This window comes from Phascolarctos cinereus, unplaced genomic scaffold (assembly GCF_003287225.1).
Source record: "Phascolarctos cinereus isolate Bilbo 61053 unplaced genomic scaffold, phaCin_HiC Scaffold_2;HRSCAF=192, whole genome shotgun sequence".
Classification (NCBI taxonomy): Eukaryota; Metazoa; Chordata; class Mammalia; order Diprotodontia; family Phascolarctidae; genus Phascolarctos; species Phascolarctos cinereus.
In genome coordinates, this window is record NW_027555625.1 from 313269436 (window position 1) to 313297030 (window position 27595).

The following is a 27595-nucleotide window of genomic DNA, read 5'->3' on the forward strand; positions in this document are numbered from 1 at the left end:
AAAAGTAGAGTTGGCCAAATGGAAAAGGAGGTACAAAAACTCACTGAAGAAAATAATTCCTTAAAAATTAGAATTGGGCAATTGGAAGCTGTTGACTCAATGAGACATCAAGAAGCAATAAAACACAATTGAAAGAATGAAAAAAAAATAGAAGAAAATGTGAAATATCTCATTGGAAAAGCAATCAACTTGGAAAATAGATCCCTGAAAGGTAATCTGAAAATCGTAATCCAAAAAAGGGTCTTGTCAGGGGAAACTGTCCTGATATTCTAAAACCAAACGGTAAACTAGAAATTGAAAGAAACCACTGATCACTTCCTGAGAGAGATCCCTAAATGAAAACTCCCAGGAATATTATAGCCAAATTCCAGAGCTACCAGGTCAAGGAGAAAATATTGCAAGTAGCCAGAAAGAAACAATTCAAGTATCATGGAGCCATAGTCTGGATAACACAAGAATTAACAGCTTTTGTATTAAAGCATTGCAAGGCTTGGAATATGATATTCCAGAGAGCAAAGGAGCTAGGATTACAACCGAGAATCACCTACCCAGCAAAACTGAGTATAATCCTTCAGGAGAAAAAATATTCAATGAAATAGCGGACTTTCAAGCATTCCTAATCAAAAGACCAGAGCTGAGTAGAAAATTTGACTTTCAAATACGACTCAAAAGAAGCATAAAAAGCTAAACAGGAAAGAGAAATCATAAGAGATTCAATAAGATTAAACTGTTCAGTTTTCTACATGGGAAGATGATTGTTGTTATTGTTTGTTTTTCATTCTCTAGGAGGACCAATGACATCAGGAGGGTGATGTCTTGATTTGCAAGTGTGTTGGACTTAAGTGAGGCAGACTTGTGCAAAATCATCAGCCTCACTCTCTCCTCCAGAGTCATCTGAGTCCACTGGCAAGACACAGGTCAGAATGACTGGAAATGGCCCAGGATGTAGTGGGAGACCTTAACCTTTTTTAAGCCAAGGTCTTTCCCAGGGCTCAATTTGTCTGTGGTAACATCCATTAAGTAATTAAAGGTTAGGCAAGAATTAAAGTAAAAGATGGTCTTGTTTGCCCACTCAGAAAAAAAAAATCAGTCTGAGAGGGGAACACCCTCAGAGTTTCTAGCCAGAATAAAAACAATTGCTATTTACACTCACTCTGAACCATCAAAATCCAAAACAAGACCAAATGGGGCTTGGGCTGGGACCTATTATTGGCTAATCAGTGAGAGCCAGAGTGATTTGGGTTTAGAGACTGAGTCAAATAGCTCCATTTGAATCCCAATGGGCTTTATCAAAGCCTGGTTTTCCAGAGCTGTATTTCAAGAAATCATAAATGAAACTACGTGGGACAGAAGAGTTAATTGTCCCAGTTTAAAAAAAAATGATAGAATAAATAAGTAGGGAAGAGAAAAAAAATCTAGCTCCCAAACCCCAAGATGTCTTGTGAGGTTGAAGTGATCAAAATTTATATTCCTTTGTAACTCCTAAGAACTTAAGGGATACCCCAGCTTAAGCCAGCAGTGGAAGCTCCTTAGGGGAGACAGCAGCTCCTTAAGAGAGATTGCCCGCCTAATTTCCCCAGCCAGGAGAAGCTAGGGATTCTTATAGAGGAAAATCTGCCATGATCCAGGGAGATGAGGTAATCAGGGACAGAAAGGTAAGGTAATCAAGGATTGGAAGGGGAGGTAACGGCACACTAGGCAAGAGGTCTGGGGTAATTCCAAGTTTCCAACATATTTAGGCACATCTTTATTCTATTGTTCAGTCTTTTTGCCCAGGGAGGAGGGGGCTTCATTAGTTTTGTTATTTCATTGTCCAACCTACTTGAATCTCATTATCTCCTAAAGTGGCTTTAAGTGGTACTTGAGATAATGGCTTCTCATTGACCAGCCTATTTGAATCTCATCAACATAAAAGAGGTGTGAAAGAGCTTTCCTTTGCTGTGGAGGGGAAGATGGGGGGGGGAGTGCTTAAACCTTAATCTTATTGGAATTGGCTCTAAGAGGAAATAACATACACACTCAGTAGGGTATAGAAATCTATCTAACCCTATAGGAAAGTTGGAGGGGAAGGAGATAAGAAAAGGGGAGAGTGCTGATACAAGAGAGGGAGAAATGGGGGAGGTGGCAGTCCAAGCCTGCATAACTTTCAGCAAGCCAAAGAATTTTCTCTACATACAAAGGATGTTTTCCTCTATATTTTTCAAGGGTCACCCTAAATCCTTTGGAGTGAAGCAAGTGGCTTGTGGTAGTCAGAAGCAAAACATTTCTGAGGATGAATAGGGTGAAAAGAGAGAGAGAGAGAGAGAGAGACAGAGAGAGAGAGAGAGAGAGAGAGAGAGAGAGAGAGAGAGAGAGAGAGAGAAGGATAAACAGGGTTAAAAATAGGGTATAGGGAAATGCGCAGTAATCATAGCTGTGAAAAAAAAGATTTACAACCTTTCTCTGATAAAGGCCTCATTTCTCAACAGAGAGAACTGAGATAAATTTATGAAAATAAGAGCCATTCCTCAATTGATAAATGGTCAAAGGATATGAACAAGCAGTTTTTAGATGAAGTAATCAAAGCTATCTATAGTTATATGAAAAAGTGCTCTAAATCTATTGATTAGAGAAGTGCCGATTAAAACAACTCTGAGGTAACACCCCATACCTATAAAATCGGCTAATAAAACAGAAAAGGAAAATGACAAATGTTAAAGTAGATGTGGGAAAATTAAGATACCAATGCACTTTTGGTGGAATTATAAACTGATTCAATCATTCTGGAGAGCAATTTGGAACTATGCCCAAAGGGCTATAAAACCATGTATACCCTTTGACCCAGCAATAACATTACTAGGTCAGTATCCCAAAGAGATAAAAAAAAAGTGAAAAGAACCTATACATAACAAAAGTATTTATAGCAGCTCTTTTATTGGTGGCAAAGAATTAGAAACTGAGGGAATGACCATCAACTGGGGAATGGCTAAACATGTTTGTGATGGAATACTATCGTACCATAAGAAACAATGAGCAGGATGCTCTCAGAAAAACCTAGACTTATGTGAACTGATACAAAGTGAAATTAGCAGAACCAAGAGAACATTGTACACAGTAACAGCAATGTTGTATGATGATCAACTATGAATGACTTAGCTGTTCTCAGCAATACAATGATTCAGGACAATTCTGAAAGACTTAATGATGAAAAACGCTATGTCTGAAGAAAGAACTGAAGGAGTCTGAATGTAGATTGAAGCATATTTTTGTTTGTTTATTGTTTTTTTGTTTTGTTTTGTTTATATTTGCCAAGATATCTTTTGGTCTGAGGGTTATTTTTTTTTCTTTCCTACTTATTTATTCTGTCTTTGATTTATTGTTTTTTTAACTGGTTCAGTTAACTCTCTTGTCTCATGTAGTTTTCATTTATGATTTCTTGAAATAGAGCTCTGAAAAATAGGGCTTTGATAAAGCCCACTTGGATTCAAATGGAGCTACTTGACTATCCTTTAAACCCAAATCACTCTGGCTTTCACTGATTGGTCAATACTAGGCCTCAGCCCAAGCACTCCTTGCTCATTGTTTGGGTTTTGATGGCTCAGAGTGAGTGTAAATAGCAATTGTTTCTGTTGTAGCCAAAACCCCTGAGGGTCTTCCCCTCCCTGATTGGTTCTTTTTTGAAGGCAAAGTAGGCCATCTTTTACCTCAGTTCTTACCTAGCCTTTATCACTGAATGGGTGTTGTTTCAGACAAACTGAAACCTGGGAAAGACCTTAGCTGAAAAAGGCCAAGGTCTCCTGCTGCATCATGGGCCAGCTCCAGTTGTTCTGACCTATGTCTTGCCTCTGGACTTTGACTCTGGAGGAGAGAGTGAAGCTGACAGCTTTGCACAGCCTTGCTTCACTTAGAGCCATTTCACTGGCAAGTTAAGACATCATCTTCCTGACATCATTGGTCCTCTATGAGATGAAAGGACAAATGAATGACGATCAGTGAGTAGGAGTAGTAGCTGCTCCAGGGGAACCCAACAGGCCAGTTCCAGTTGGGCAATGCTGCTACTTTTTCCTCCTCCTCTTCTTCCTCTTTCTCTGTCCACATGGGGAGACATGCCCTTACATGTGGGTGCTCTATCCAAAGGAATATAAATTTTGATTGCTTATATTTCCCTCAGTGTCTTTTGGTCTAGGGGCTAGATTTTTTTTTCTTCCCTACTTATTTATTCTATCATTGTTTATTTTTTAACTGAAACAATTAACTCTCTTGTCTCATGTAGTTTTCATTTATGGTTTCTTGAAACATAGCTCTGGAAACCAGACTTTGATTAAGCCCATTGGGGATGATATCTAAAATCAAGGTGTGAGAGAGGAATGTACTGGGAGAAAGAGAAAGGGAGAGGTAGAATGGGGTAAAATCATCTCACATAAAAGAGGCAAGAAAAGGCTTTTACATTGGAGGGAAAGAGGGGAAATGTGAAAGGGAATGAGTGAACATTGTTCTCATCAGAATTGGCTCAAAGAGGGAATAAGATATACAGGCAATGGGGTATAGAAATCTATCTTACCTATAGCAAAGTAGAAGGGGAAAGGGATAAGAGAAGGATGGGGGGGTGATAGAAAGGGGAAGGGATAGTCAGAAGCAAAACACTTTTGAGGAGGTACAGGGTGAAAGGAGCGAGAATAGAATAAATGGGGGTAGGGGGAATAGGGTGGAGGGAAATACAGTTAGTGATAGTAACTGAAAAACATGAAGCAAGCTTCTCTGATAAAGGACTCATTTTTCTAATATATATAGAGAACTGTATCAAATTTATAAAGATAAGAGCCATTCCCCAATTGATAAACAATCAAAAGATATAATCAATTTTCAAATGAAGTAATTAAAGCTATCTATAGCCATATGAAAAAATATTCTAGCTCACTATTGATTAGAGAAATGCAAATTTAAACAATTCTGAGGTATTACTTCATACCTATTAGTTTGGCTAATAGGAAAGAAAAGGTAAAGGACAAATATTGGAGGGGATTTGGGGAAAATGAGACATTGATGTACCTTTGCAGAGTTGTGAACTGATTCAACCATTCTATGGAGTAATTTGCAACTATGCCCTAAAGGCTATAAAACCATGCATACCCTTTGACCTAAATACCACTTCTAGGTCTGTATCCCAAAAGAGATTTTTTTTAAAAAAGGAAAAGGAAAAGGACCTATATATACAAAAATATTTAGGAGCTCTTTTCTGGGGGTAAAACATTAGAAATTGAGGGGATGCCCATCAGTTGGGGAATGGTTGAACAAGTTATAGCATGTAATTACACTGGAATACCATTGTACTCTTAGAAATGATAAGCAGGATGCTCTCAAAAAAGCTGGAAAAGACTTGCATGGGGTGATACAAAGCGAAATGTACTGGTCACAAAGTAACAGCACTATTGTAAGATATCAGGCATGAAGGACTTAGCTATTCTTGAAATGCAACAATCAAAGACAACTCTGAAGGATTTAGGATGAAAAATGCTATCCATCCCCAGAAAAAGTGTCTGAATACAGATTGAAGCATACATTTTTTTTACTTTTTTTTTGTGTTTTCTTTCACAACATGACTATTACAGATACATTTTTGCATGGTTGCACATACATAACCTATATGGAATTGCTTGCCTTCTCAATGGGAAGGGGATGGGGAAGGAAAGAAGGGAGAGAATTTGGAAGTCAAAGTTTTGAAAACAAATTTAAAACTTGTTTTTACATGTAACTGGGAAAAAATGAAATACTAAATAAATACCAAAAATTTTTTTAATAAACCCCATTGGGATTCAAATGGAGCTACTTGATTATGCCTTTAAACCCAAATCACTCAAGCTCTCACTGATTGGCTAATAATTGGACCTAGCCCAAACCTCACTAGCTCATTGTTTGGGTTTTGATGACTTTGGAGTGAGTGTAAACAGTAATCATTCTTGTTCTGGCCAGAAACTATGAGGGTCTTCCCTTCCCAGATTGATTCTTTTGTGAAGGCAAAGTAGGCCATCTTTTTACCTCAATTCTTATCTAACTTTTAACTACTAATGGGTATTACTACTGCCAATCTGAGACCTGGGAAAGACCTTAGCTTAAAAAGGCCAAGGTCCCTGACTGCTTCCTGGACTATCTCCTGTCATTCAGACCACTGTCTTTTCCTCCCACTGAATAGTATTTTATTTTTTTTCCAATTACATGTAAAGATAGTTTAACATTCACTTTTATAAGATTTTTAGTTCCAAAGTTCATGGAAAGAGAATTAGTGAGTCCTGACTGCTACTAACTTACTATATGACCTTGGGAAAGTCACTTAATTATTCTGGGTCCCAGTTTACCTAACTGTGAAAAAGGGGAATGGACTGAATAATTTTTTTCTTTTTTTTTTTGGTGAGGCAATTGGGGTTAAGTGACTTGCCCAGAGTCACACAGCTAGTAAGTGTTATGTGTCTGAGGCCAGATTTGAACTCGGTCCTCCTGACTCCAGGGCTGGTAATCTATCTACTGTGCCACCTATCCCACTCTAACAGTCTGTGATCTAGGGTCCCTCCCTTTCATCTCTGACATTCTATCAGAGGGGAAGCGTACGTAATGAACATCTATAATCTTCATATTCTAGTTTGGGAAACTGAGGCCCAGAGAGGATAAGTGGCTTGCCACACAAGTAATTAGCAGCCTAAGGCTCAAGCCCAGGTCTTCTGGCTATATTTCCACTGAGGTCTGTCCCAGCTCTGACCTACTAGTTTCTAGGATCCTTCCCAATTCTGACTATCAAAGCCCTTTTCAGGAGAATGTACAGTATCCCTTGTGCTTCAGAGAAGGCAAAAGTAGTAGGAGAGAATGCCACCTTTCCTTGAACTTCATCAGCAGTTGGAGCATGGGCCTGTTGGGGCACAGTGTCTGGTGATTAAGATAATCACTGCTCACCTTTGGACAATGAAGAAAGAACTCAATTCCCTGGCACATGCCCCAGTTCCCAAGAGGCAATCACAGAGTATCAGAGATTGAAAGGAACTTAGAAAATAGACATAGATTTATCAGAGCTAGAAGGGCCCTTATAAGCCATCTAGATCAACATTTCATTTTGTATATGGAGAAACTGAGTCCCAGAGAGCCCAGAGAAAGGAAAGGATTTGCTCAAAGTCACACAGAAAATTGGAGTCAGAGTTAGTACCAGAATCCAGATTCTAGGACTGCATTAAGATCACCTTAGACCCCAGATCATCTCTGACTCTCCTAATCCCATGCACAATCATCTTTAAAATTTGACCCCTACTAACCTATCTTTAGCCTAGAGGCCACAGTCCTACGTGTCTAATCTAGCAAGGACCCCTCTAGTCCCAGGCAGAAGCATTGAAGGGAAAGGAGTGTTGGGTGGACTAAAGGGAAGGTTGTCACCTGAGTATTAGCCAAGGGTATCAGGTGACCCTGGAATCCTGAGTTCAATTTCCTCAGGTTGCCAGGCAAGAAGCAGGGCCAAGTTAATCTTTAGCTGCCTGTTTGCCCCTCCAGAGAGGGAGACCTGGAACCTGCCAGGCAGGTAACCCGGGGAGGAGGAAGCACTGAGTTAAAGGAGAGACCTGGAGCAGATCGGGGGAGAGACAGACAGAGACAGGGACAGAGGGAGACACAGAGGGAGAGACAGAGTTTTCCCATGTCTTTTCATCCACTTCCAAGTAGTTAAGATGGGATAAGGAAGCTTTTGGTGGACTTCCCCTACCTTCCTCCAGCCCCAGACCTCGGTAGAAACAGGAAGGACAAGGTCTCGACAGGCTCCTGGTTCCAGGCTGGCTTCTTTTTCTCCTCCCCCATAGAAGATCTGGCAAGGTGACAGGGGCCCCTCCTCTCCCTGGCTGTCATCTCCACCCATGGAGAGGGGGGGGGATGAGGGATGGGGAAAGGGGAGGAACAGGGGAAGCTAGGGGACGGGGTTAAGACAGAGGGACCCAGAGAGTGGTTTATGAATCCCTCCCCTGCTGGGCGTGCTAGAGCTAACCTTGCTCAGACGTCTGGCATCGGTTCATGTGAGCACTAGGGCACTAAGTTCTCAGACTGCCCCCGCAGCCCAGACTTTTTCCTAAGTCAGGGCAGAGTGGTCTGGGCCAGCGCTAATACTCACAACTTTCCCGTGGTCCTCCTGACACAGGCTGCCTCCAGGTAAATACTCTTGGGTCACAGGGCTCTTGGGAACTACCAAGCTAAGGGGAATAGAGGGAGCTGGGAGGACTGTAGTGGGAGAACTGAGGAGGAGGCTTGATTGGGGAGGGCTCCTACTGCCTTGGGTGGTGGAAGAAGAGCATGGATGCTGCTCTGGTTCCATGGCCTTACAGACCAAGACCTGGCAGGCACTGCAGAGATCACTTAGTCAAAGCCCCTTGTTTCTAGATGAGGGAACTGAGTGAAGTTCAGAGATGGACTTGCCCAAGATCACACCCCTAATTAAGGGTCTGAGTCAGAACTTGAAACCAGGTCTTCTGGCATCAAAACCAGTCATTCCAATTTTATCTGGAGTCCTCACTGCTCCTGGAGGAAGACTTGATTCTACAGGCAGCCTTCCCTAACCCTTTTTAATTCCAGTTCCTTCCCTCTGTTAATTATTTCCTATTTCTCCTGTATAAAGCTTGCTTGTATATATTTTATTTGCATGTCGCTTGTTAGTTCCTTGAGGGCAGAGATTATCTTTTGCCTCTTTTTGTATCCTCAACACTTAGCACATAGTACCTGGCACATAATAGATACTCAATAAATACTTACTCAGAGAACTGACTCTGAGACAAAGAACACCAGTGCCATAGGAAAATTAAACCAATAGGATTGATTGAAAAAGTTCGGGCTATAGTTTTTGCAGAAGTCTATACCCTTGTATTTCCAATGTGGCTAATGAAGGATCAACAGGTATTTATTAGGGGCCTTTGGAGGAGTCTGTGGGGAGCTCCATGGGATATCACTGAGAAGGGCTGTTCTTCTCGAGGACTTAGGAAGCAGGCTTGCTTGAGGGGGGAGGATGCCTTGGAGAGTTTCACCCCTTCCCTGCCCTAAGGACCCCAAGTCCTTGACCCTGCTTTTCCTCATCTTATTCCCACATCATAACCCTTCTCATTTACTTATTCCTCTATAGCTTAGAGGAATTCCTCTATAGCTTTCCACATAGTGGAAAGAGCATGGTGGGATTTGGGTTTAGGGGAGCCAGGTTTGATTCTCTGCCCGATTCACTTACTAGCTATGTAATAGGGAGCAAGTAATTCCCTTTTTCCATCCTGAAGTCTTTTCTGCTTCTGTAAAATGAGAATAATAGTCCAGCCCTCCCTCCCTCCTTATAGGGAAGGTGCAAGAATGAGTAAGAAATCCTCTGTCAAGGGGTCTATAAAGTACAAAGCAACATTGAGTGACAGCTAGCATGAGGTACTTCGCCTTAATGAAAAGAGACCTAGATTTAGAGTCAGGTAGACTGCCTCAGTTGTTGTTCAGTTGTTTATTTGGCTCTTTTCCAGGAGTGTCCAACTCTTCATGACCTTATTTAGGGTTTTCTTGGCAAAGACACTAGAGTAGTTTGCCATTTCCTTCTCCAACTCATTTGACAGATGAGGAAACTGAGGCAAACTGGGTGAAGTGACCTGCCTAGGGCAACACAGCTAGTAAATGTCTCAGGCCAGATCTGAGCTCAGGGCCGGCGTTCTAACCACTGTGCCCCCTAGCTGCCCTCTGCCTCAGTTACCTTCTCTCTAAATTAGAGGTTGAACTTGATGCTCTTAATGTTCTAAGGTCCCTTTCAGCTCAAGCATTCTGTGGTTCTAATCATACCCCAATCTAACCATCCAGATGTCTTCATTCCTTCCCAGTAGGACCTTCCACTTTAGTTAGGTCACACTCATGCCAGGTTCCTTCAGTTCTGTCCCTTCTGTCTCTAAAATATCATCTTCATCCTGGCTATCTGATTCTGCCAATTTGCAGAAATTCCTAGCAGGGATCATTAGATAGCAGAAGTAGAGATATAGAGCTTGAAGGGACCCCCAAAGGTCATCTAGTAAACCCCCTGATTTTACTGATGAGGAAGCCAAGGCTCAGAAAGATAAAAGTGACATGTCCAAGCTCCCAGAGGTGGTGAGTATCTAAGACAGGATTTGAATCTAGTTCTGTCTCTAGAACCAGTGCATCATCCACTCCACTTCAGTAATGATGAGGCTAAGGAGCACACCCAGGAGTTGACATGCATCCCACCTTGAATGCTATCCTTTGACAAACCTCAGAGATACCCTTTGATTGGGAAAACAAGGAAACAATTAAAAACCATTCTAGATAGCACATGCTTGAGTATCTGATTTGCATGGTACAGACTGTAAATACCAAAATAGTTCAGAAAAGGGGAGTGATAAATGTGGACTTGAGAATCCCTGCTCTTGGACTCAAAAGATCATAGATTTTGAGCTGGGAGGAGCCTTAGATAGCACCTAATCCAACTTCTTCATTTTACAGATGGAGAAACTGGGCCGAGAGAGAGAGAGAGAGAGAGAGAGAGAGAGAGAGAGAGAGGTTAAATACATACACCAGGTCCCACAAGCTCATAAAAATGGCATGGCTGAGGTCTGGTCCCAGTTCTTCTTACTATGTAACCTTGGTAAATCATTTTCTCTTTCCAGGCCTTGGTTTTCTCCCTTTTCAAATAAGGAGACTGAACTAGATGGTCCAGGGCTCTTCCAATCCTGATATTCTAGGGCTCTGTAATTATTTCAGGAAGATTTTCTGAGGAGATAAGACCAGATTCTGACCTTAAAGTATGGCCAGGGTTTACAGAGACAGAATTTGAAGAGGCAGAAATGGAACTATAGCAGTTCAAGTTGTAGAGAACAGTGTGAGTACATGGCCAAGGACAGAATGAGTCTGATGTGTGGGATCTGACTACAGTGGAAGGCCTTACTGAAAAGGAATGGGACACAGTGACGGATGGTTAAAATGAGGCATAATTAGTAGAATCTCAGGCTCACAGAGTCTATGAGCTGAAAGGGACCTTAGAACAAGTAATGTCAGCACACAAAAGGATTGCAGAAGAAGATGAAGAGCGTGAGAATGGGAAAGGACACTCGAAAACAGAATATTAGCCATAAAGAAGACTTATGTAAATATTCTGATTGGACAAATGGAATAACTGAGGCCCAGAGAAGGGAAGGCATTTTGCCCATGGTCACCCAGGAAATGTGGCAGAACTGAAAAACAAAAAAAATTTGGAGGAAATGGGCCTTTGCAGGAGAGGTAGGATTTAGACCTACTAGGCCTGGATTGGGGGTGGGTATTCCAGGGGAGATGGGGAAAAGATTATGAGGGATGAAGGAGTGTGGGTCAATGAAGTTAGCCTGACTAGAATGGAAAGGGGAGAAAATAATGGCCAGATCTTTCTGCTTTCAAATATTCTTAATCAAATCACCCAACTCTTTCAAAACTGGGTTGCAAATAAAAAGCAGAAACCAACACAAAGCACTTTAAAGAAAGAAAAGAAATTAACTGGAGAGCTGGTGAAGGGAGTAAAGGGGGAGGAACTGGATTTCAAGCTAAAAAGAATTTGAGGAACAGTCACCCAAGGAAAGAGTGTTAGACTTGGAATCACAGGGTTTGGCTCAAACCCAGCTCTGCTACTATGTGACTTTAAGCAAGATCCAGTCCCACATTGGGCTTCAATTTCTTCTGTCAAATGTATTTCAAGAACTCTAAAGTCCTCTGAGCTACAAAATCCTATGAGCCCTTGGGGGCCCTGAATCTGAGCCCTTCCCCTAGGAAGGGTGCCAGTGGAGGCAGGAAAGAACAAAGGAGTAGCCTAAAGAATATTCCTTCTTTCAGGAAGTCCTCCTGAAAATCAGGAGAACTAAGCCAGTCAGTTCTGACTCATGGCAAGAAATCAGACAGTTAAAGCCTCTGTAAACTTCACCCCTGGATTATGTTCAGTGTCAATGTTTGCCCAATTTATAACATCTAACATGCAAGAGGGATCACTTTGTTCCATCACAGAGTGGCTGCCAGTCATCTCTTTGGCCTCAGTGTTCCAGCCTTTTGGAGGATGGGGAGTTCTGTTTTTCAAATCTGCGACTGTATTGGAGAGAGTGAGGAATGATTGGTACAGTAGGAAGAACAGATCCACCGAAGACCTGGATTTGAATTCTGTCTCTAACTTACTCACCCAGACTGCCTTCTGGGTAAAACCGCAACATTGGAGCAGGGAATCTTTAAAGTCCCTTCTAGATCTAAGGCATGTTACTTTATTTGTAGAGTTCTGTTAGAAGGGAGTCAGGACCTCCAAGGGTCCCTTCCAGCTCTGAAGCTGGGATTCTACTTGGCCCCGTTCCACTATGTGGATGGCTCATATATTTAGAGCTGCCTATGAAGTTATCAAATCCATCCCTCCTCATTTTATAGAAGAAACTGAGGCACAGAGAGGTTAAGTGACTTACCTGGGGTCACACAGCTACTTTCTGAGGCAAGAATTTGAACCTAGGTCTTCCTGATAACAAATCCAGTGCCCTATCCACTATACTGGGCTGTCTCAATAGGCAGACAACTACCTACCATCTCAGCTCTTCAGCTTATACAAAGTCAGTTTATCTCAAAGCCAAATTTCGAAGCAGTGGAATAACCTGTGAGACAGATGAACCTCTTAGCACTTCCTGGAGAAACATGTAACCTTTCTTCCCACTCCCACTAACGCTGATCCTAATGCTAATAGTTAAGAGTAGAGAAACCCAACCATGACTCAGAAGACAAACACTTCTTTCAACTTTAAGGTTTCTCCAAAACCAGGAGAGAAGGAACTAAGAGCTATTACTTCCCTATCCCTCCAATTTCCCTCTTTGCACGCCTTTGGTACCTCCCACAACTACTCCTCCTTATATCCCGCTAAAGGATTGAGCCGTTGGCGGGAGGATTCCAGGACAAAGCTGATAGCTTTCAGATATAGACCTTATGCCCATCCTTGGGAAGGAGTGATTTAGCTCAAGCTCCCTGCCCTCCCCTGAATAGCCAAAGCAGGGTCAAGGTTATTGCCGTGGGGAATGAGGTTGAATGACTGAACAAAGTCTTTCATGCTCCAATAAACATTTACTAAGCATCTACTGTGTGCCAGGCACCTGCTAAGTGCCGGGAATACAATTAACAAAAAGAAAAGTCTGTTTTTTTAAAGACAGTCCCAACTGGTAACCCAGGTTCACTAGAGCCAACCACATGCCTATCAGCTCCACCCCCTGCTAAACAAGGCCACTCCAGCCACAGTTTTGAGGACCCTCTTCCTTGTTTCTGTTTCCTTCTGTGAAATTGGGATGTAAGAGGTGCCATACCCTAGTGGTCCAGGGCAAGTCTTGGAGCCAGGAAAAGCCTGTGCTCACAAACACATACTAGCTGTGTGAGCACAAGAATGTTACTTAATTTCTCAACTCACCAGGAAATTCTCTCTAAGCTGGTTAAGTTATAGATGAGTTGCTTATCTACAATAGCGGAAGGAGTTTCCACTTGCCAAGACATAGGTCCTGAACAAAAACATAAAATGAGTTTCATTCCTGCCCTGCCCCTTCCCGGTTGTGAGGCCCAAATGAAGGTTGGGAAAGTGCTTAGAAAAGTATTATGTGTTGCAGATAAAGTAGCTTCCAGTATCCTCAACCCAGGCTTACAGTTCTGGCTGGTCCAGGAGAGAGCCCTAGGTACTAAGGAAGGTGCTTGTGGGTAGGGTGGGATGTATGGCAGAGGGGGAGATGGGGAGGGAAGAACTTCTGCCTATAGCTGAGGGCAAAAACACAGATTAGTGAACTGCCAGATCTTCCAGTCACTAAATTCTCCTGTTTCACCCCCACATCCATTTTCTTCTCTTCCTTCTTTGAGCTTTGTGTTTCTCTGTGTTTCTCAGTTCTTCTCTCCCTGCCTCTTCCTCTGACTTTCTCCTGTCTTTCTCTCCATATCTCTCACTCATTTGCTCTTCTCTCTCTCCCATTTACTTTCTCTACTTCTGCTATCTCTTCCTCTCTGCTGACCCCTCATTCTCTCCCTCTAACTCTCAGGCCCTCTGGCTCTTTCTCACTCTCTGTCTCTCCTTGTTCACTCTATATTTTATCTCTTTTGGTTCTCTTTGGATATTCAGGAAACAAGGTCCTTTCTGGCCAATTCCCCAAACAAAACCTCCACTTCAAGCCAAAATGCTCTGCTGGCAATCTCTCCTCTCCCCTCCTACCCAGATCTCCTTGCTCACATACACCCCAAGTGGTTGCTTCATTTTCCCACTACCACCAGACGTTTGTCTCAACAATTTTTAAGCTGCCCTCCTCCTGCTTCCCGTCACAAACATATCTTTTCTAGTTTCTACTGGTCCATACTCCTCCCACTTCCCCCAGCCCCTCCCGAGTAGAGCTCATTTTTGTAATCCATTGTCAAGCTTCCTGGCCATCTGTCTCCTGACTCTGTCCAACCTCTTTCCACCTCTGGGCCTCAGTTTCTCCTCTGTATAAAAAGGGGTCCAACTAGGTGGCCCTGAAGGTTCCTCCCCAATCTAACATTCTGTGTTCTAATGCTCCTTCCCAGCTCTGATGTATATGATTCTATACTGTTCGCACTTCTTCATCTGCTCTCACTAAGCCTTGTGAGGAAGTTAGGGAGGAAGAGAGAGAGAGGAGGGGAGAATTTATGACAATGACGGAATAATTTATCATAATATTCCCCTTTGAAATTAACTGCTAAAATATAGGCACAAGGTACAAAAGCTCTGTGGGTAAATACAACAACTTAAAAAACTTTCTCTTCCCTTCAATAGGTGGATCCCTAGACGATCTGGAGGTCCCCAAGGAAGCCCAAGGAAAGAGGCACCATGGCGCTGCTCACCCACCTATTAGTCTGCATCTTTGGCTCTGGCTCCTGGGTGGCCATCAACGGACTCTGGGTAGAGTTGCCTCTGCTGGTAACAAGACTACCGGAAGGTTGGTACCTACCCTCATACCTCACAATCATTATCCAGCTAGCCAATGTGGGGCCGCTCTTCATCACCCTTCTCCACCGATTCCAGCCCGGCTGCCTTCCTGAGGTCCCAGTCATCTATGCTGTGCTGGCCCTGGGCACAACTGCCTGCTTCCTCTTTGCTTTCTTGTGGGAGAAGACTTCACTGGTGGCTGGTGTTCCCCATAGCACAGCTTTCCTGGTTCTCACTTTCTTCCTGGCCCTGGTGGACTGCACCTCCTCTGTCACTTTCCTGCCCTTCATGCCCGCCTGCCAGCCCAGTACCTCACTTCCTTCTTTGTTGGGGAAGGGCTAAGCGGTCTCCTCCCTGCTCTGGTGGCTCTGGCCCAGGGCTCAGGTCTCAACACCTGTGCCCAAGTCACCAACAGCTCTATAACCACTGAGCCACCTAAGATCACTAAAGCATCCTTCACCCTGGGGTCTCTGAACATCACTCTAAACCCTGACCTCACCACCAGCACCCCCCAGCCAGAGACCTGCTACGTGCCAGCCAATTTCTCCCCTTGTGTCTTCTTTCTCCTGCTGACAATCATGATGGCCTGCTGCCTGGCTGCCTTCTTTGGCCTGACTCGGCTCCCTAAGCAGTGGGAGCTGTCAACTGAGGACCTCCTGGTCAGCCAGGTGACTCTTCGATCCTTCCAGCTCCAGGAAGCCTCAACTGGCAGTAGCAACAGAGACAGCTGCCTATCAGTGGCCCGGCCTGAGAAGAAGAGGACCACTGTCTGGCCACAGGCCCAATTAGCCTTCATCTATACTCTGGTGGTCTTCACGAATGCCCTCACCAATGGAGTCCTCCCTTCTGTTCAGACTTACTCTTGCATGTCCTATGGTTCTGTGGCCTACCACCTGTCTGCAGCACTTAGTGCCATGGCCAACCCCCTCGCTTGCCTCCTGGCTATGTGCCTGCCCAACAGGTAGGTGATGCTGGCCCCTGAAGGATCTCTCCATTAGAGGGGTGGGGAATGAGGTAAGCAAGAGTTAAGGATGAGGAAAGGACAGGGTAACAAGGAGCAGCCCCACAGAGAGGCAGAATGATGCAGTGCATCAAAAAAAAAAAGTGCATAAAACACTTGTCAGGAAATAAGGACCTCTGGGTTCTAATCCCAGCTCTGCCATTAACTTGGGCAATTCACACCCCCTCTGTTAGCCTCAGTTTCCTCTCCCTCTAGCCCAATACTTATTAAACTGTGGGTCACCACCCCATATAGGGTTGCAAAAAAATTTGGCAACAGTAAAAGGTTTCTGAACACGTAAGACCAAAAATTAATTCAAAATCAAATGGTTAATGAATTTGAGGTGTTTCTGGCATCTCTTGCCCATGTTGCATCATACAACTTCATAGTAGCCTTGGTTCTGAACACTTGGCACCTCAATGCCCTCAAGCCACACATCCCCAACCAACACTGCCTGACTGTGAAAAGGAGTCTTGAGTAGAAAGAGTTTAAGAAGTCCTCCTCTAGCCTAATCAAAATTAAAGAATAGACTCACAGCTGGAAGGGACCTCAGAGTCCCATCGGGTCCAAGGGTTTTTAACCTGGATTCTGTGACCTTGGTTTTTAAAAAATATTTGTGTTTTGTTGTGTATTTTAAAACATTGTAAGAAAGGATCCATAAGCTTTGCCAGACTGTCAAAGGATTCTGTTACAAAATCATTAAAAACTGGTGATCTAATCCAACTTCTCATCTTGCAGATAAGGAAATTTGAGGCCTAGAGGTGTTAAGTAAATTACCCAGTTTAAATGTTGATTGATTGATCTATATATGTTATAGACCAAGTTCATAACTTATAACTAAAGATAAATTGAAGAGGAAGAGAACACAGCCATTTCCTTCTCTGACTCATCTTACAGATAAGGAAACTGAGGCAGACAGGGTTAGTTGACTTGACCAAGATCACACAGTTAGTATCTGGGGTCAAATTTGAACTCGGGTTTTCCTGACATGAGGTCCAACGTTCTATCCACTGTGCCACCAAGCTGCCTGTTCTTAGATGAAGAGGTACTACATGTCAAACCCAGGTTTAAATCCTACATCTCTAGAGCCGTTGAATGCTCTTTCCACTGGACCACACTGATCGTTCATCTGGAATATTCCAGAGCAAAGACAGTGAATTTCTATCCCTGGCCCAGATGTCTTCATTTGTGGCACGTCACTACTGAAGTCATCTGACATTAGTTCCTCCCAGTCTTCAATCTTGACACTTTTAAAACACTCTGACTGTTATCTTTTTTGATTCTCCTACTTTTGCGGGGAGCAAGATTGGTGGTTGAAGTAGGGAGAGGGGTCATGGATGAGTTTAATTGCTGGGCTTGTTTGGATTCCAGGTCCCAATTGAGTGTCACCTCCCACCTTGAGTATAGGAAGGCTAGTAGATACTATATTGAAAAGTAAAATACCAAGGGATCTGGTAGACACACAGGCCTGTGTCTATCACATAAGTTGAATTTCCCTTGTGCATGGAAGACGCTGTCCCTCCTCTCCAGGACATTACAGGTTCTTGGCTGAGACAGTGTTCACATACAGAAAAAGAGCTGAAGAATATTTACAGTGTTAACATAAACAAGTCCAAAGCATGTCACAGAAAATCAGAGCTTAGAAGGACCTTAGAAAATAGATAGGGATATGGCTAGGAACTGGCCCTGCGACTTCATTTGTGGAAGGGAACTCCCAGATAAGGCAGCTCCTTCTAGGAATACAGTTCCAGTTTGGCACCCTCCCTTAAAGTCTTAGGAAATTGCTTAGCATACTGGGAAGTTGGTAAACTTGCCAAAGGTCACACAGTATGTCAGAGGAAGGGCTTGAACCTCAGTCTTCCTGGGTTCAAGGCCAGCTCTCTATAATTATGTCAGTGTTGGAAGATACCCTAGTCAAACACTGCCATAATTACAGATCAGGAAACTGAGGCTTAAAAAGAAGGGACTTCCCCAAGGGGATAAGAGATTAAATAGCAGACAGTAATACTTCCCCCGGGTCCCCAGGCCTATCACATTCTTCAATGGCTGCTGGCAGGTGATCCAATCATATTTGGATCAGGTAAAGTCTTCCTCTCAGAAGTTTACTTTGGAGGTGTGGATATGGGAGGGATAGTGACAAGTGAGCTGGGGACTCCTCTTCCCATCAGAACCTTTTGCTTCCCTCCCCAGGTCTCTCTTGTGGCTGGGAGTCATCACATTGGTGGGCACTGGTTTTGGAGCCTACAACATGGCCATGGCTGTCCTGAGTCCCTGCCCTCTGCTGAAGGGCTCCCACTGGGGAGAAGCCATCATCGTGAGTAATTTCTTCCCTCCTCTCTCTTTCCATCCTCCTCTCTTCTCCCTTTCTCTGTCTCAGTTCCTTCTAGACCAGAGTAAGCATCAGACCATTTGTTTGGTTTGGGGGTGGGCATGGGGAAGTCATCTCAGGTAGCCTCCCATTGGTGCTGACGGGAAAACAGCTTGCTATTGGGGCTCCATTTACACTGGCAGGTAAGCTCCATAGAGTTCTTTTTGCCATGGAGGACCCTGTCTAAAGGGAAAGTACATCTTCCTTTGTGCTTTCAGGTTATCTCTTGGGTGCTTTTCACCGGGACCCTGAGCTACGTGAAGGTGATGATTGGAGTGCACCTGCGTGACCTGAGCCACAGTGCCCTTGTGTGGTGTGGTGCAGCAGAACAAGTGGGTTCTGCATTTGGGGCGATACTCATGTTTCCTCTTGTCAACGTGTTGAACCTTTTTAAGTCTGCCGATGGAAGCAGCCAGCAGTGCCCCAGCTGATCATGCACCAAGACAATTTTTCTGGGCTGAATTTCACTGGGCCAGGAGAGCCAAAGACATGGAGAGTTAACCACATCCCTATCCAAGCTTCCCTCAGGCACTGGCACAGACACTCCCAGTTCTCCTCTTCCCACCTCTACCCCCAGCAGGGTTAAAGCTTCCAGTACTTGAGCTGTCAGGAAAGACACCACTCTTGTCTCCAAGAGTCACAGCCACAAATTCCACTATTAGGTAGTCAGGACTTTGGTCAGAGTTTTTAGAAACCAGTGTTATTGGCTTTGGGGTGAATGCTCTGCCTCTGGGGAAAAGTAGGCTAGCCCACAGGCCAAGTTGCCTGGAACCCTGAGAGGTTAAGGAACTTGCCCGGGATCATACAGCCAGTACGTGACAGCAACAAAACGTGAACCCTGAGACTTGGTTTCCGCCCACTACAGCACACTTCTTTGCTTTTGTACTTCAAATAAGTTCATGCATTCATTTCTAAAATAAAATCAGTTTTATACTTATTCAATGCAACAATTATCTATTAAATGCCTGCTATAACATGCCTCCTGGAGATATGAAGGAAATGTTAAAAAAAAAACCAAAACCTAAAACTTACATTCTAATGAGGGAATTCAACTTGTAAGTAGAAAAACAAACATTGGGATAAGAAGAGTGTGCTAATAATTAAGCATACTGGGAGAGGCTTCCCACAGGAGGTGGCATCTGAATTAAGAGTGTTAAAAGATGCTAAGGATTCTAAAAGGCAGAGGTGAGAAGATAGGACGTTCCTGACAAGGAGACAGCTTGCAGAAAATCTTGAAGATATATGAGGAAATGCTGAGATTGGAAAATAGTTGAAATATAGAACACATGAAGGGAAGTAATGAGATAAATCTGGAATGGGAGGCTTAGTGTTAGATTAGGAGTTTTCAGTGCCAGAATGAAGGGTTCCTATTTTATCCTAGAAACAATAGAGAGTCAATTAAAGTCTTATCTGGGGAATGGCATGGTCTGACCCGTGATTTTAGGAAGATTACTTTGTACTTGCAAGGACAATGGATTGTAGAAAGGAGAAGAGCAAAGCTGAAACCAACTAGGAAATTATTACAATAGTCTAAGCAATAAGTTTTTAACTGAACTGCTGGCCAGATTCTTCCATTGTTGAGTTCCTCCTACGCCTCCATTTCAGGAAAGGCCCAGGTTAGCCAAGCTTCATTCCCCACCAAAAAGTGCTCTGACTTTTATGAATTTCAGTACCCTTCTCCCACCCCCAGTACTTTCACCCACCCAATTTTTCTGCTCCCTTTTATATGCTTTCTTCCCCCATTAGAATTCAAACTACTTGAAGTCATGAATTGTCTTTTTTGCTTGCATTTGTATCTCTAGCACTTAACAAAATTCCTGGCAAACAGTACTTAATAAATGTTTGTGGCCTACCAGTTGCCAGAACTAGGGAAGTCGTTTGAATGGAGAGAAAGGGATGAATGACTGATGTAGTAAAGATAGAATTGACAAGGTTTGGCAACTGGTAGAATTGGGGTGGAGGAAGTGATAAAGGAGGAAGAAGAAGCAAAGATTACTCTTGAGGTTGTAAACCTGAGTAACTGGAAATGGAAACAAAAAAAAAGGGAAGGTTGGCAAAAAGGATAGGTTTAATAGGAGAAAATTATAAGTTCTGTTTTGGACATGTTAAATTTGAAATGCATATGAGACATACATGTAAAGATATCCAACAATTTGTGATGCAGAATTGGAGGTCGAGAGAGATGAGGGCTGGACTATGTATAATTTGAGTATTTTGGTCTCACTTTCAAGGGCATAAATAGGATCATTGGTGTTCAACAAATACATGTAATCTAATGGGATCACAGAAAGCAACAAAAAAAAGTAGAGGGAGAGGAGAGACCAGGATAGAGCTTTGAGGTATACCAATAGTCCAGAAGCAGACTAAGAAAGAATGATGGGGTGTGGAGGGAGACAAGAGAGCAGTGTCAAAGAAGTCATGAGGAAATTGGATCCAAGAGGAAGACATGATTAACAGTGTCAAAACCTACAGAGAAGTCAAGGTGGGTGAGTTTATCTTCAAAAGGCAGAAGAGATATCAGATGCTAGCTGGAGGGGATGGGAGGGTCAACTGAAAGTTTTTTAATGATGAGAATGATGTGGGCATCTAGATCCATGTAGTATGGAAGGAGCCTATAGAAAAGGGGGTTAAAAGAGATCAAAGGGGCAAAATCCTGAAGCAGAGAAAAAGGGATAGGATCAAGGGCACAGGTAGAGAGGTTGACCTTGGCAAAGTGAAAGGTTACTTCTACCAGAAACTAAAGCAGAGGAAGGAAATGGGGCAGATGAGGATGAATGAGATATACTATAAAAACAAAAGGTGAACTCCCAAGGAATGGCCTCTCACTAAAGTAGGAGGCAAGGACCTCTGCTGATAGGGCAGGAAAAGCATGAATGCTGTCTAAAGCTCAAGCAGAAAGGAGGTTTGGAACTGCCCAGTCTGGGAGGATGAGAAATAGTCAATCAGGATTGCTGTGCAGCAGTGAGCTGCCAGTTGAGATTAGAGCCCAGTGATTTCCAACTAGCAGGGCAGTAGAGCTGAAGAAACTGAACAGAGAGCGTAACCTGGAGTCGGAGTCTGTCAAGGCAGAAACAGCACAAGGTGGGGAGGGATTCAAAGAGTGGTCTACACGTCCATTGCAAGAATCTATAAAATTAGCTTTTTATCTTCTCCAAGACAGAGGATCAGAGCTCATAACTGTTCCAGGATCAGGAAACCCTCAAATTTCAAGAGATGAAAGGAGTTTAAAACAGCGTCAGGACTGGAAGAGATAGTAGAATGATGATTAGTGATGGCAATAATAATAGCATTTCTATAGCCCAAGTTACTTCGCTTGGTCCTCATAACAAACTTTTGCTTTTATTGCTCCCATTTTACAAATGAGGAAACTGAGATCTAGAGAGGTTAAATGACTTAGCCAGAGTCACACAATAAGTGTCCAAGGTAATATTTTCACTCAGGTCTTTGAGACTCCAGTTCCAGCACTTTATCTACTTCACCAATCAATCAGGTGCCATAACTAGCATTTACATAAGATTTTAATGTTTGCAAGGCACTTTTTTTTTGTTTTGGCTAGGCAATGGGTTAAGTGACTTACCCAGGGTCACACAGCCAGTAAGTGTTATGGGCCTGAGGTCAGATTTGAACTTGGGTCCCCCTGAATCCAGGGCCGGTGCTCTATCCACTGTGCCACTTAGCTGCCCTCTGCAAAGCACTTTAAATGTCATCCCTCATTTGATCCTTATAACTACCCTGTGGAGTAGGTGTTATTATCTCCCATTTTATTGAGGAAATTGGGGAAAAGGTTAAGTGACTTGTCCAGGCTCACACATCTAGTGTCTGGTTCAGATTTCGATTCAAGTTTTCCTAACTCCAAATCCAGCCAGTGGATAGAGTGCTGGGCCTGCAGTCAAGAAGACTCATCTTCCCTTCTGGTGGCTGCCATTGGGCCTACAGTAGCGCCACAGCCATGGCCATCTGATACCCCATGGCCATAGGCCTCAACAAGGGCCACAAAGTTACCAAAAACATTTCAAAGCTGAGCTTTGGGAGCTTGACCAAACACACCAAGTTTGTGAGAGAGATGATCCGGGAGGTGTGTGGATTTGCCCCTTATGAGAGGCGGGCCATGGAATTGTTAAAGGTCTCCAAGGATAATCGAGCCCTAAAGTTCATGGAAAAAAAAGGGTGGGAACTCACATCCAGGCCAAGAGGAAGAGAGAGGAGCTCAGCAATGTCCTAGCTGCCATGAGGAAGGCTGCTGCCAAGAAGGACTAAGTGGGACCCTGCCAACCTTCCCCACTTACCCAATAAAGATTTAACAAAAAAAAAAAAGACTCATCTTCCTGAGTTCAAATCTAGCCTTAGACAGTTATTAGCTATGTGACCCTGGGCGAGTCACTTGTTAAGTGACTCATCTATAAAATGAGCTGGACACTTCTAGGGCTATATCCGAAAGAGATCAAACAAATGGGAAAAGGACCCACATGTACAAAAATATTCATAGCAGGTCTTTTTGTGGTGGCAAAGAATTGGAAATTGAGAGGATGCCCATCAATTGGGGAATGTCTGAGCAAGTTGTGGTATATGAATGTAATGGAATACTATTGTTCTATAAGAAATGATGAACAGGCTGACTTCAGAAAAACCTGGGAAGACTTATATGGTCTGATGCTGAGTGAAGTGAGCAGAACCAAGAGGACTTTGTATATAATAACAGCCATGTTATGCAATGACTAAGAATGTTGAACTGAACCCTTCTCAGCATTACGAGGATCTAAGACATCTCCAGAGGCCTTAGGATGGAAAATGCTGTCCACATCCAAAGAAAGAACTATGGAAGTTGAATTGCTCTCACTTATTTTTACCTTCAGTTGAGTTTTGTTTCATCTTTCTGATGGTTCCTCCTATTGGTTTTAATTTTAACTTACAACTTCACTAATGTGAAAATATGTTTAATGGGTATGTAAATGTAAAGCCTATGTCAGATTGTGTGCCGTCTTGGGGAGGGTGGAGGTGAGGAAAAGGGAGAAAAATTTTCAACTCAAAAGCATATGGGAAAAACATTTAAAAAATAAATAAAAAATAAAATGAGCTGGAGAAGGAAATGGCAAATCACTCTAGTATCTTTGCCAAGAAAATCCCAAATGGGGTCACCAAGAGTTGGACAGGAGCGAAAAACAACTCAGCAACAGCATCCACTATACTACCTAGCTGGGTTTTTTTTTTAATTTTTTAAGCAATTGGGGTTAAGTGACTTGCTCAGGGTCACATAGCTAGTAAGTAACAAGTGTTTAGTCTGAGGCTGGATTTGAACTCAAGTTCTCCTGACTTCAGGGCTGGTGCTCTATACACTGCACCACCACTATAGACTGCACTAAGTAGCTGCCCCTACCTAGCTGTTTTAGAAAACAGTATCAAGGTAAGTGTGGTGGATCTCTTGAGCATGGCAACTCTGAGATGCAGTAGGCTATGTCAATAAGTTTGGCATCAATATAACGAAGTCCAAGGAATATGGGGCCACCAGGATGTCTAAGAAGGGGTAAGTTAGCCCAGGTCCAAAATAGAGCAGGTCAAAGCTCTTACCCAAATCCTGTGAATAGCCCCAGTATTTCCAGTCTGAGAATCTTGACAATATCTCAGATGATGGAATCACGGAATCAGACTGAGAGTGGGAAGAGACATTAGAATGCATCTGATACAAACTATCTTCCCCACTAGGCTTCCTTCTCCCCACCCACCAGCTGCTAATGCCCTCCACCCAAACCATCTTGTCTTCAACTACATGGTATTTATTCTCTTTATAGTTACATTGTGTCTACTTCTGTATGTAACTTGTCTTCACAATTAGAATGGAAATTTCTTGCACAAAATGATTGATTTTATTTGTATTCCTCCACCTCCATCACTATGCCTGGCATATAGTAGGTGTTTAATAAGAACTCATTGATAGATTACAGAAGAGCAAACTGAACCATAGAGTGAGCAGGAACTTTGTCCAAAGGGCACACCCATAATTGGCAGGAAAGCTAGGAATAAGAAATCAGTCCTCCTAATTCCTCCTAGTGCAGGGCTCCATCCACCTGGGACAGAAAGAAGAGTCTTCTTGGATTCTGTGCTGCCCTGCTCCCTCTCCTCATCCCCCATACATGCCTTTCCTTTCCACCCACCACTCCAAGCTCTTCTAATCCTTCAAGTGCTGCCAGTTATAACACAAGAGAAGTAGCCTTGAAAAGGCACAAAATGTACCCAAAGGCTTTCCGTTTTTCCCACATATCTGGAGCAACCTCACACTTCCTGAGCCTGGGGAACGAAAAAAAAGCATTCAATACAAAAGGTTAGGTTTCAATCCACAAATCTTTACAGACACTTGGAAGCAGTTCTGAAGGAGGTAGGGCTGGGGCTGGGACTGGGAGACGGAGGAAATGGAACAGAGGGGAGACAGAGAGGAGAGGGAGGGGGAAATCTGTGCCTGGCTCTATGGAGGATTCCACAGAAGAAAGCTCAGCTTTACCCAGACAAAACTAATCCAAGTGAAACAGTTCAAGGCTGAACTGTCTTTATAAGTACACAGAGGAAGATGAGGTCAGAGTCAACTTCAAGAATCAGAGAAGACTTTCCACTCTCTCCCCCTCTTCCTCCTCCTCCTCACCCCCTCCCCATTTTGCCTATGAAGAAACTGAAAATCTCCCAAAACAAATGTCACCCAAGTGTGTAAGTAGCATAGCTGATCTTCAGACACAGGTCCTGGGACCCCAAATCCAGCATGCTTTCCATTGTGCTACGCTGCCTGTCCTCACATCATAGGAAGGAGTTTGGATGTTCCAGACGTGGTGAGATGGGACAGTTTAGCTGGAGTGGACACTGTGTATGGCTCAAGGAGCCCAGAGAGTTGACAATAGTAACAATTGCTCACCTGTCTCCAATGCTGTACAACTTACAAGGCACCAACAGCCTTTTAAAGGAGGCAATGTAGGTTTCTTATCTCCGTGTTACAGATTAGAAAATGAGGCCTAGAGAGGGAAAGTAATTTCACCAAGGTCAGAAGGAGAATTAGTGAAATGGCAAGACTAGATGACTAGTCCATGGTATGTTGTGACAGATGCAATTAATTCCATTAATTTACAGGCCAAAGGGCCGGGGCTAATTGTCCATTTTGTCTTTTTCCCTCCTCCTATAGAGTACTTATTTAAACATCTTTCTTTTCTCATCTCATAGAAACTGTAGATTTAGGGTTGAAGAGATCCTTGAAGAAATTGTAGTACATTGTGAAAAGCCATGGCCTAGAGTCAGAGTACCTGGGTTCAAATCCTACCTCAATCATTTATCACCTTGGGCAAGTCATATGCCTTCTCTGGGCTTCAGGCACCCCCCACAGAAGGAAAATGGAATATGTGACCTCCAAGATTCCTTTCAGCTCTGAGTCTGGAGTCCCAGTTCCACTTGTTCATTTTATAAAGGAGGAAAATAGACCCAAGAAGGTTGTGAGCAGCAGAAAGATTGAGCCTCCACATTCTGATTCCAAATCCAGCTCTTTTCCCACTGTGCCACAGTGTTCCACAATTCAGATACAAAGCCCAAAGAACCTGGTTCACAGGATTCCCTTCCCCTGGGGTCAGACACTTGAATCAGAGTTGACCCCAATCCCTGAGACAGGTGGAATGGAAAGGCCTACAGGAGGGAGATGAGGGAAGATGGAAAGACACTCAAAGGGAGAGCTAACTAGGAAGAAGGTCCAAACTGCTGACGCTTGAATAAGCAGCTTGTTTCTAAATCTGCTGGAAGCCCTCAGGGCCTGCCTCATTCATTGGTGGAAACCCTTGCTTCTCCCTCCACCTACTCCCCCCATTCCCAGAATCTGTCCTATTTTGTCTGAAATCCCACCATTAATGCTTCTTTCCTTGGAAGAATCCTAAAACAGAGAATATCAGAATGGAAAGGACTTTAAAGCCCAGTTAGACACACCTCTTATTATATAGATGAGAAAACTGAGGCTCCCAAAGGGGGATGGGCTTGTTCAAGGTCATATGCTTGGTCAAAGGTAGATTCAGTGGTAGAACTCAACTCTCCTGAGCCCTAATCCAGCATATGCTTTCCGCAGCACAAATGCTGGCTTCCTAATGTTGCAAAGGGTCATGTTTCTCACCCCAAGGAAGAGGAAGATGCCCTGCTACCAGGGCTATGGAACAACACTAAGGAATCTCTTCCTATCCTATGACCGATTTTCATGAAGAAGAGAAGGAGATATATATATATATATATATATATATGATATATATATAGATATAGATATAGATATATAGATATATATTATATATATGTATATACATATACACACACATAATGGAAGAATTCCACCAGCCTTACTTGCCAAAACCTTCCAAAAACCCAGTTTCCCACTGGAGACAGGATGTAAAGAGGAAACTAGTCACATGGCATAGTGAAAAGAGTCCTGTACTTAGCACCAGAAAACCTAGGTTCAAATCCCAGCTCTGCCACTTACTAGCTATGTGAATTTGAGGAGTCCCTTTACCTTTCTGGGTATCCTTTTCCTCAACTATAAAATGAGAAGGTTGGACTAGGTAATCTCTCTAAGGTCTCTTCCAGCTCTAAATTTTATGATCCTGTGATTCAGGCACTGTCTCAACTAGAAAAATGGGGCAAATGGGTCAGGGGTTGGGGAAGGAGAGGTGGAGATAGTCTCAGAGACTGAGATCATGGGAACTGAGAAGGGTAAGGAACCTGGGAGGTCAGAGAGTTATGAAGGGAGACATAGTTGGGGTGAAGTCTCAAAGTCAAGTACTAAACTTATGGGAGGGGTGAGGAAAGAGAGCAGTCTAGAGGTCCAGAGATGACAACCACAGACATCTGGAGAAAACTTTAAGAAGGAAGATTTGAACGAGGCAGTGGGGAGCAAGGAGTATGTTACCTCTTCTTTCTGGCCCTGTGTCTCAGGCTGATCAGAGAAGGAGCAGCCAGCCTCAGAGAGAATGCTAAGAGACAATGACTTTAGGAGAAAACCGGGTTTCAGTGAGTACCACATGATAGAAGGCATGTGACAGGGAAAAATCCAGTAATAAGAGAAGGCTGCTTACAACAGAGAAAGATGCAGAGGACATAGTAGAAGGGGAGGGAAGAGAAAGACAGTGGGAAGAGCTAGAGCTGAATTTACTGGAGGAGGGGGAGAATAGAGAATTGACATAGGAATATTCAACACCAATCGAACTACTGAATTCAGATTGATTCTAATACTCCCTGTAACAACATAGGTGTGAAAGCTCCCCCTCCTCCTAAATGTTGGTAGTTGGAATTATGCACCAATGCT

At 43.3% G+C, this 27595-nt stretch overlaps 2 protein-coding genes across 2 annotated transcripts in view; one reads left to right on the forward strand and one right to left on the reverse strand.

Annotated features, from left to right (window-relative positions):
* FAM110A (family with sequence similarity 110 member A) overlaps positions 1 to 7850 on the reverse strand; it is a 70698-nt gene extending 62848 nt beyond the window's left edge. The window contains exon 1 of the mRNA XM_020990660.2: positions 7715 to 7850. The gene's annotated coding sequence lies outside the window, so the exon portion shown is untranslated. The remainder of the gene's footprint in view (positions 1 to 7714) is intronic.
* Positions 7851 to 7986: 136 nt separating this feature from the next.
* On the forward strand, positions 7987 to 19228 carry SLC52A3 (solute carrier family 52 member 3). The gene is given in 5 exon segments (XM_078150191.1): positions 7987 to 8151; positions 14771 to 15212; positions 15215 to 15884; positions 18114 to 18237; positions 18510 to 19228. Coding segments are annotated over 4 exon segments (1395 nt in total). The 5' UTR covers positions 7987 to 8151; positions 14771 to 14824; the 3' UTR covers positions 18723 to 19228.
* The last annotated feature ends 8367 nt before the right edge of the window (positions 19229 to 27595 follow it).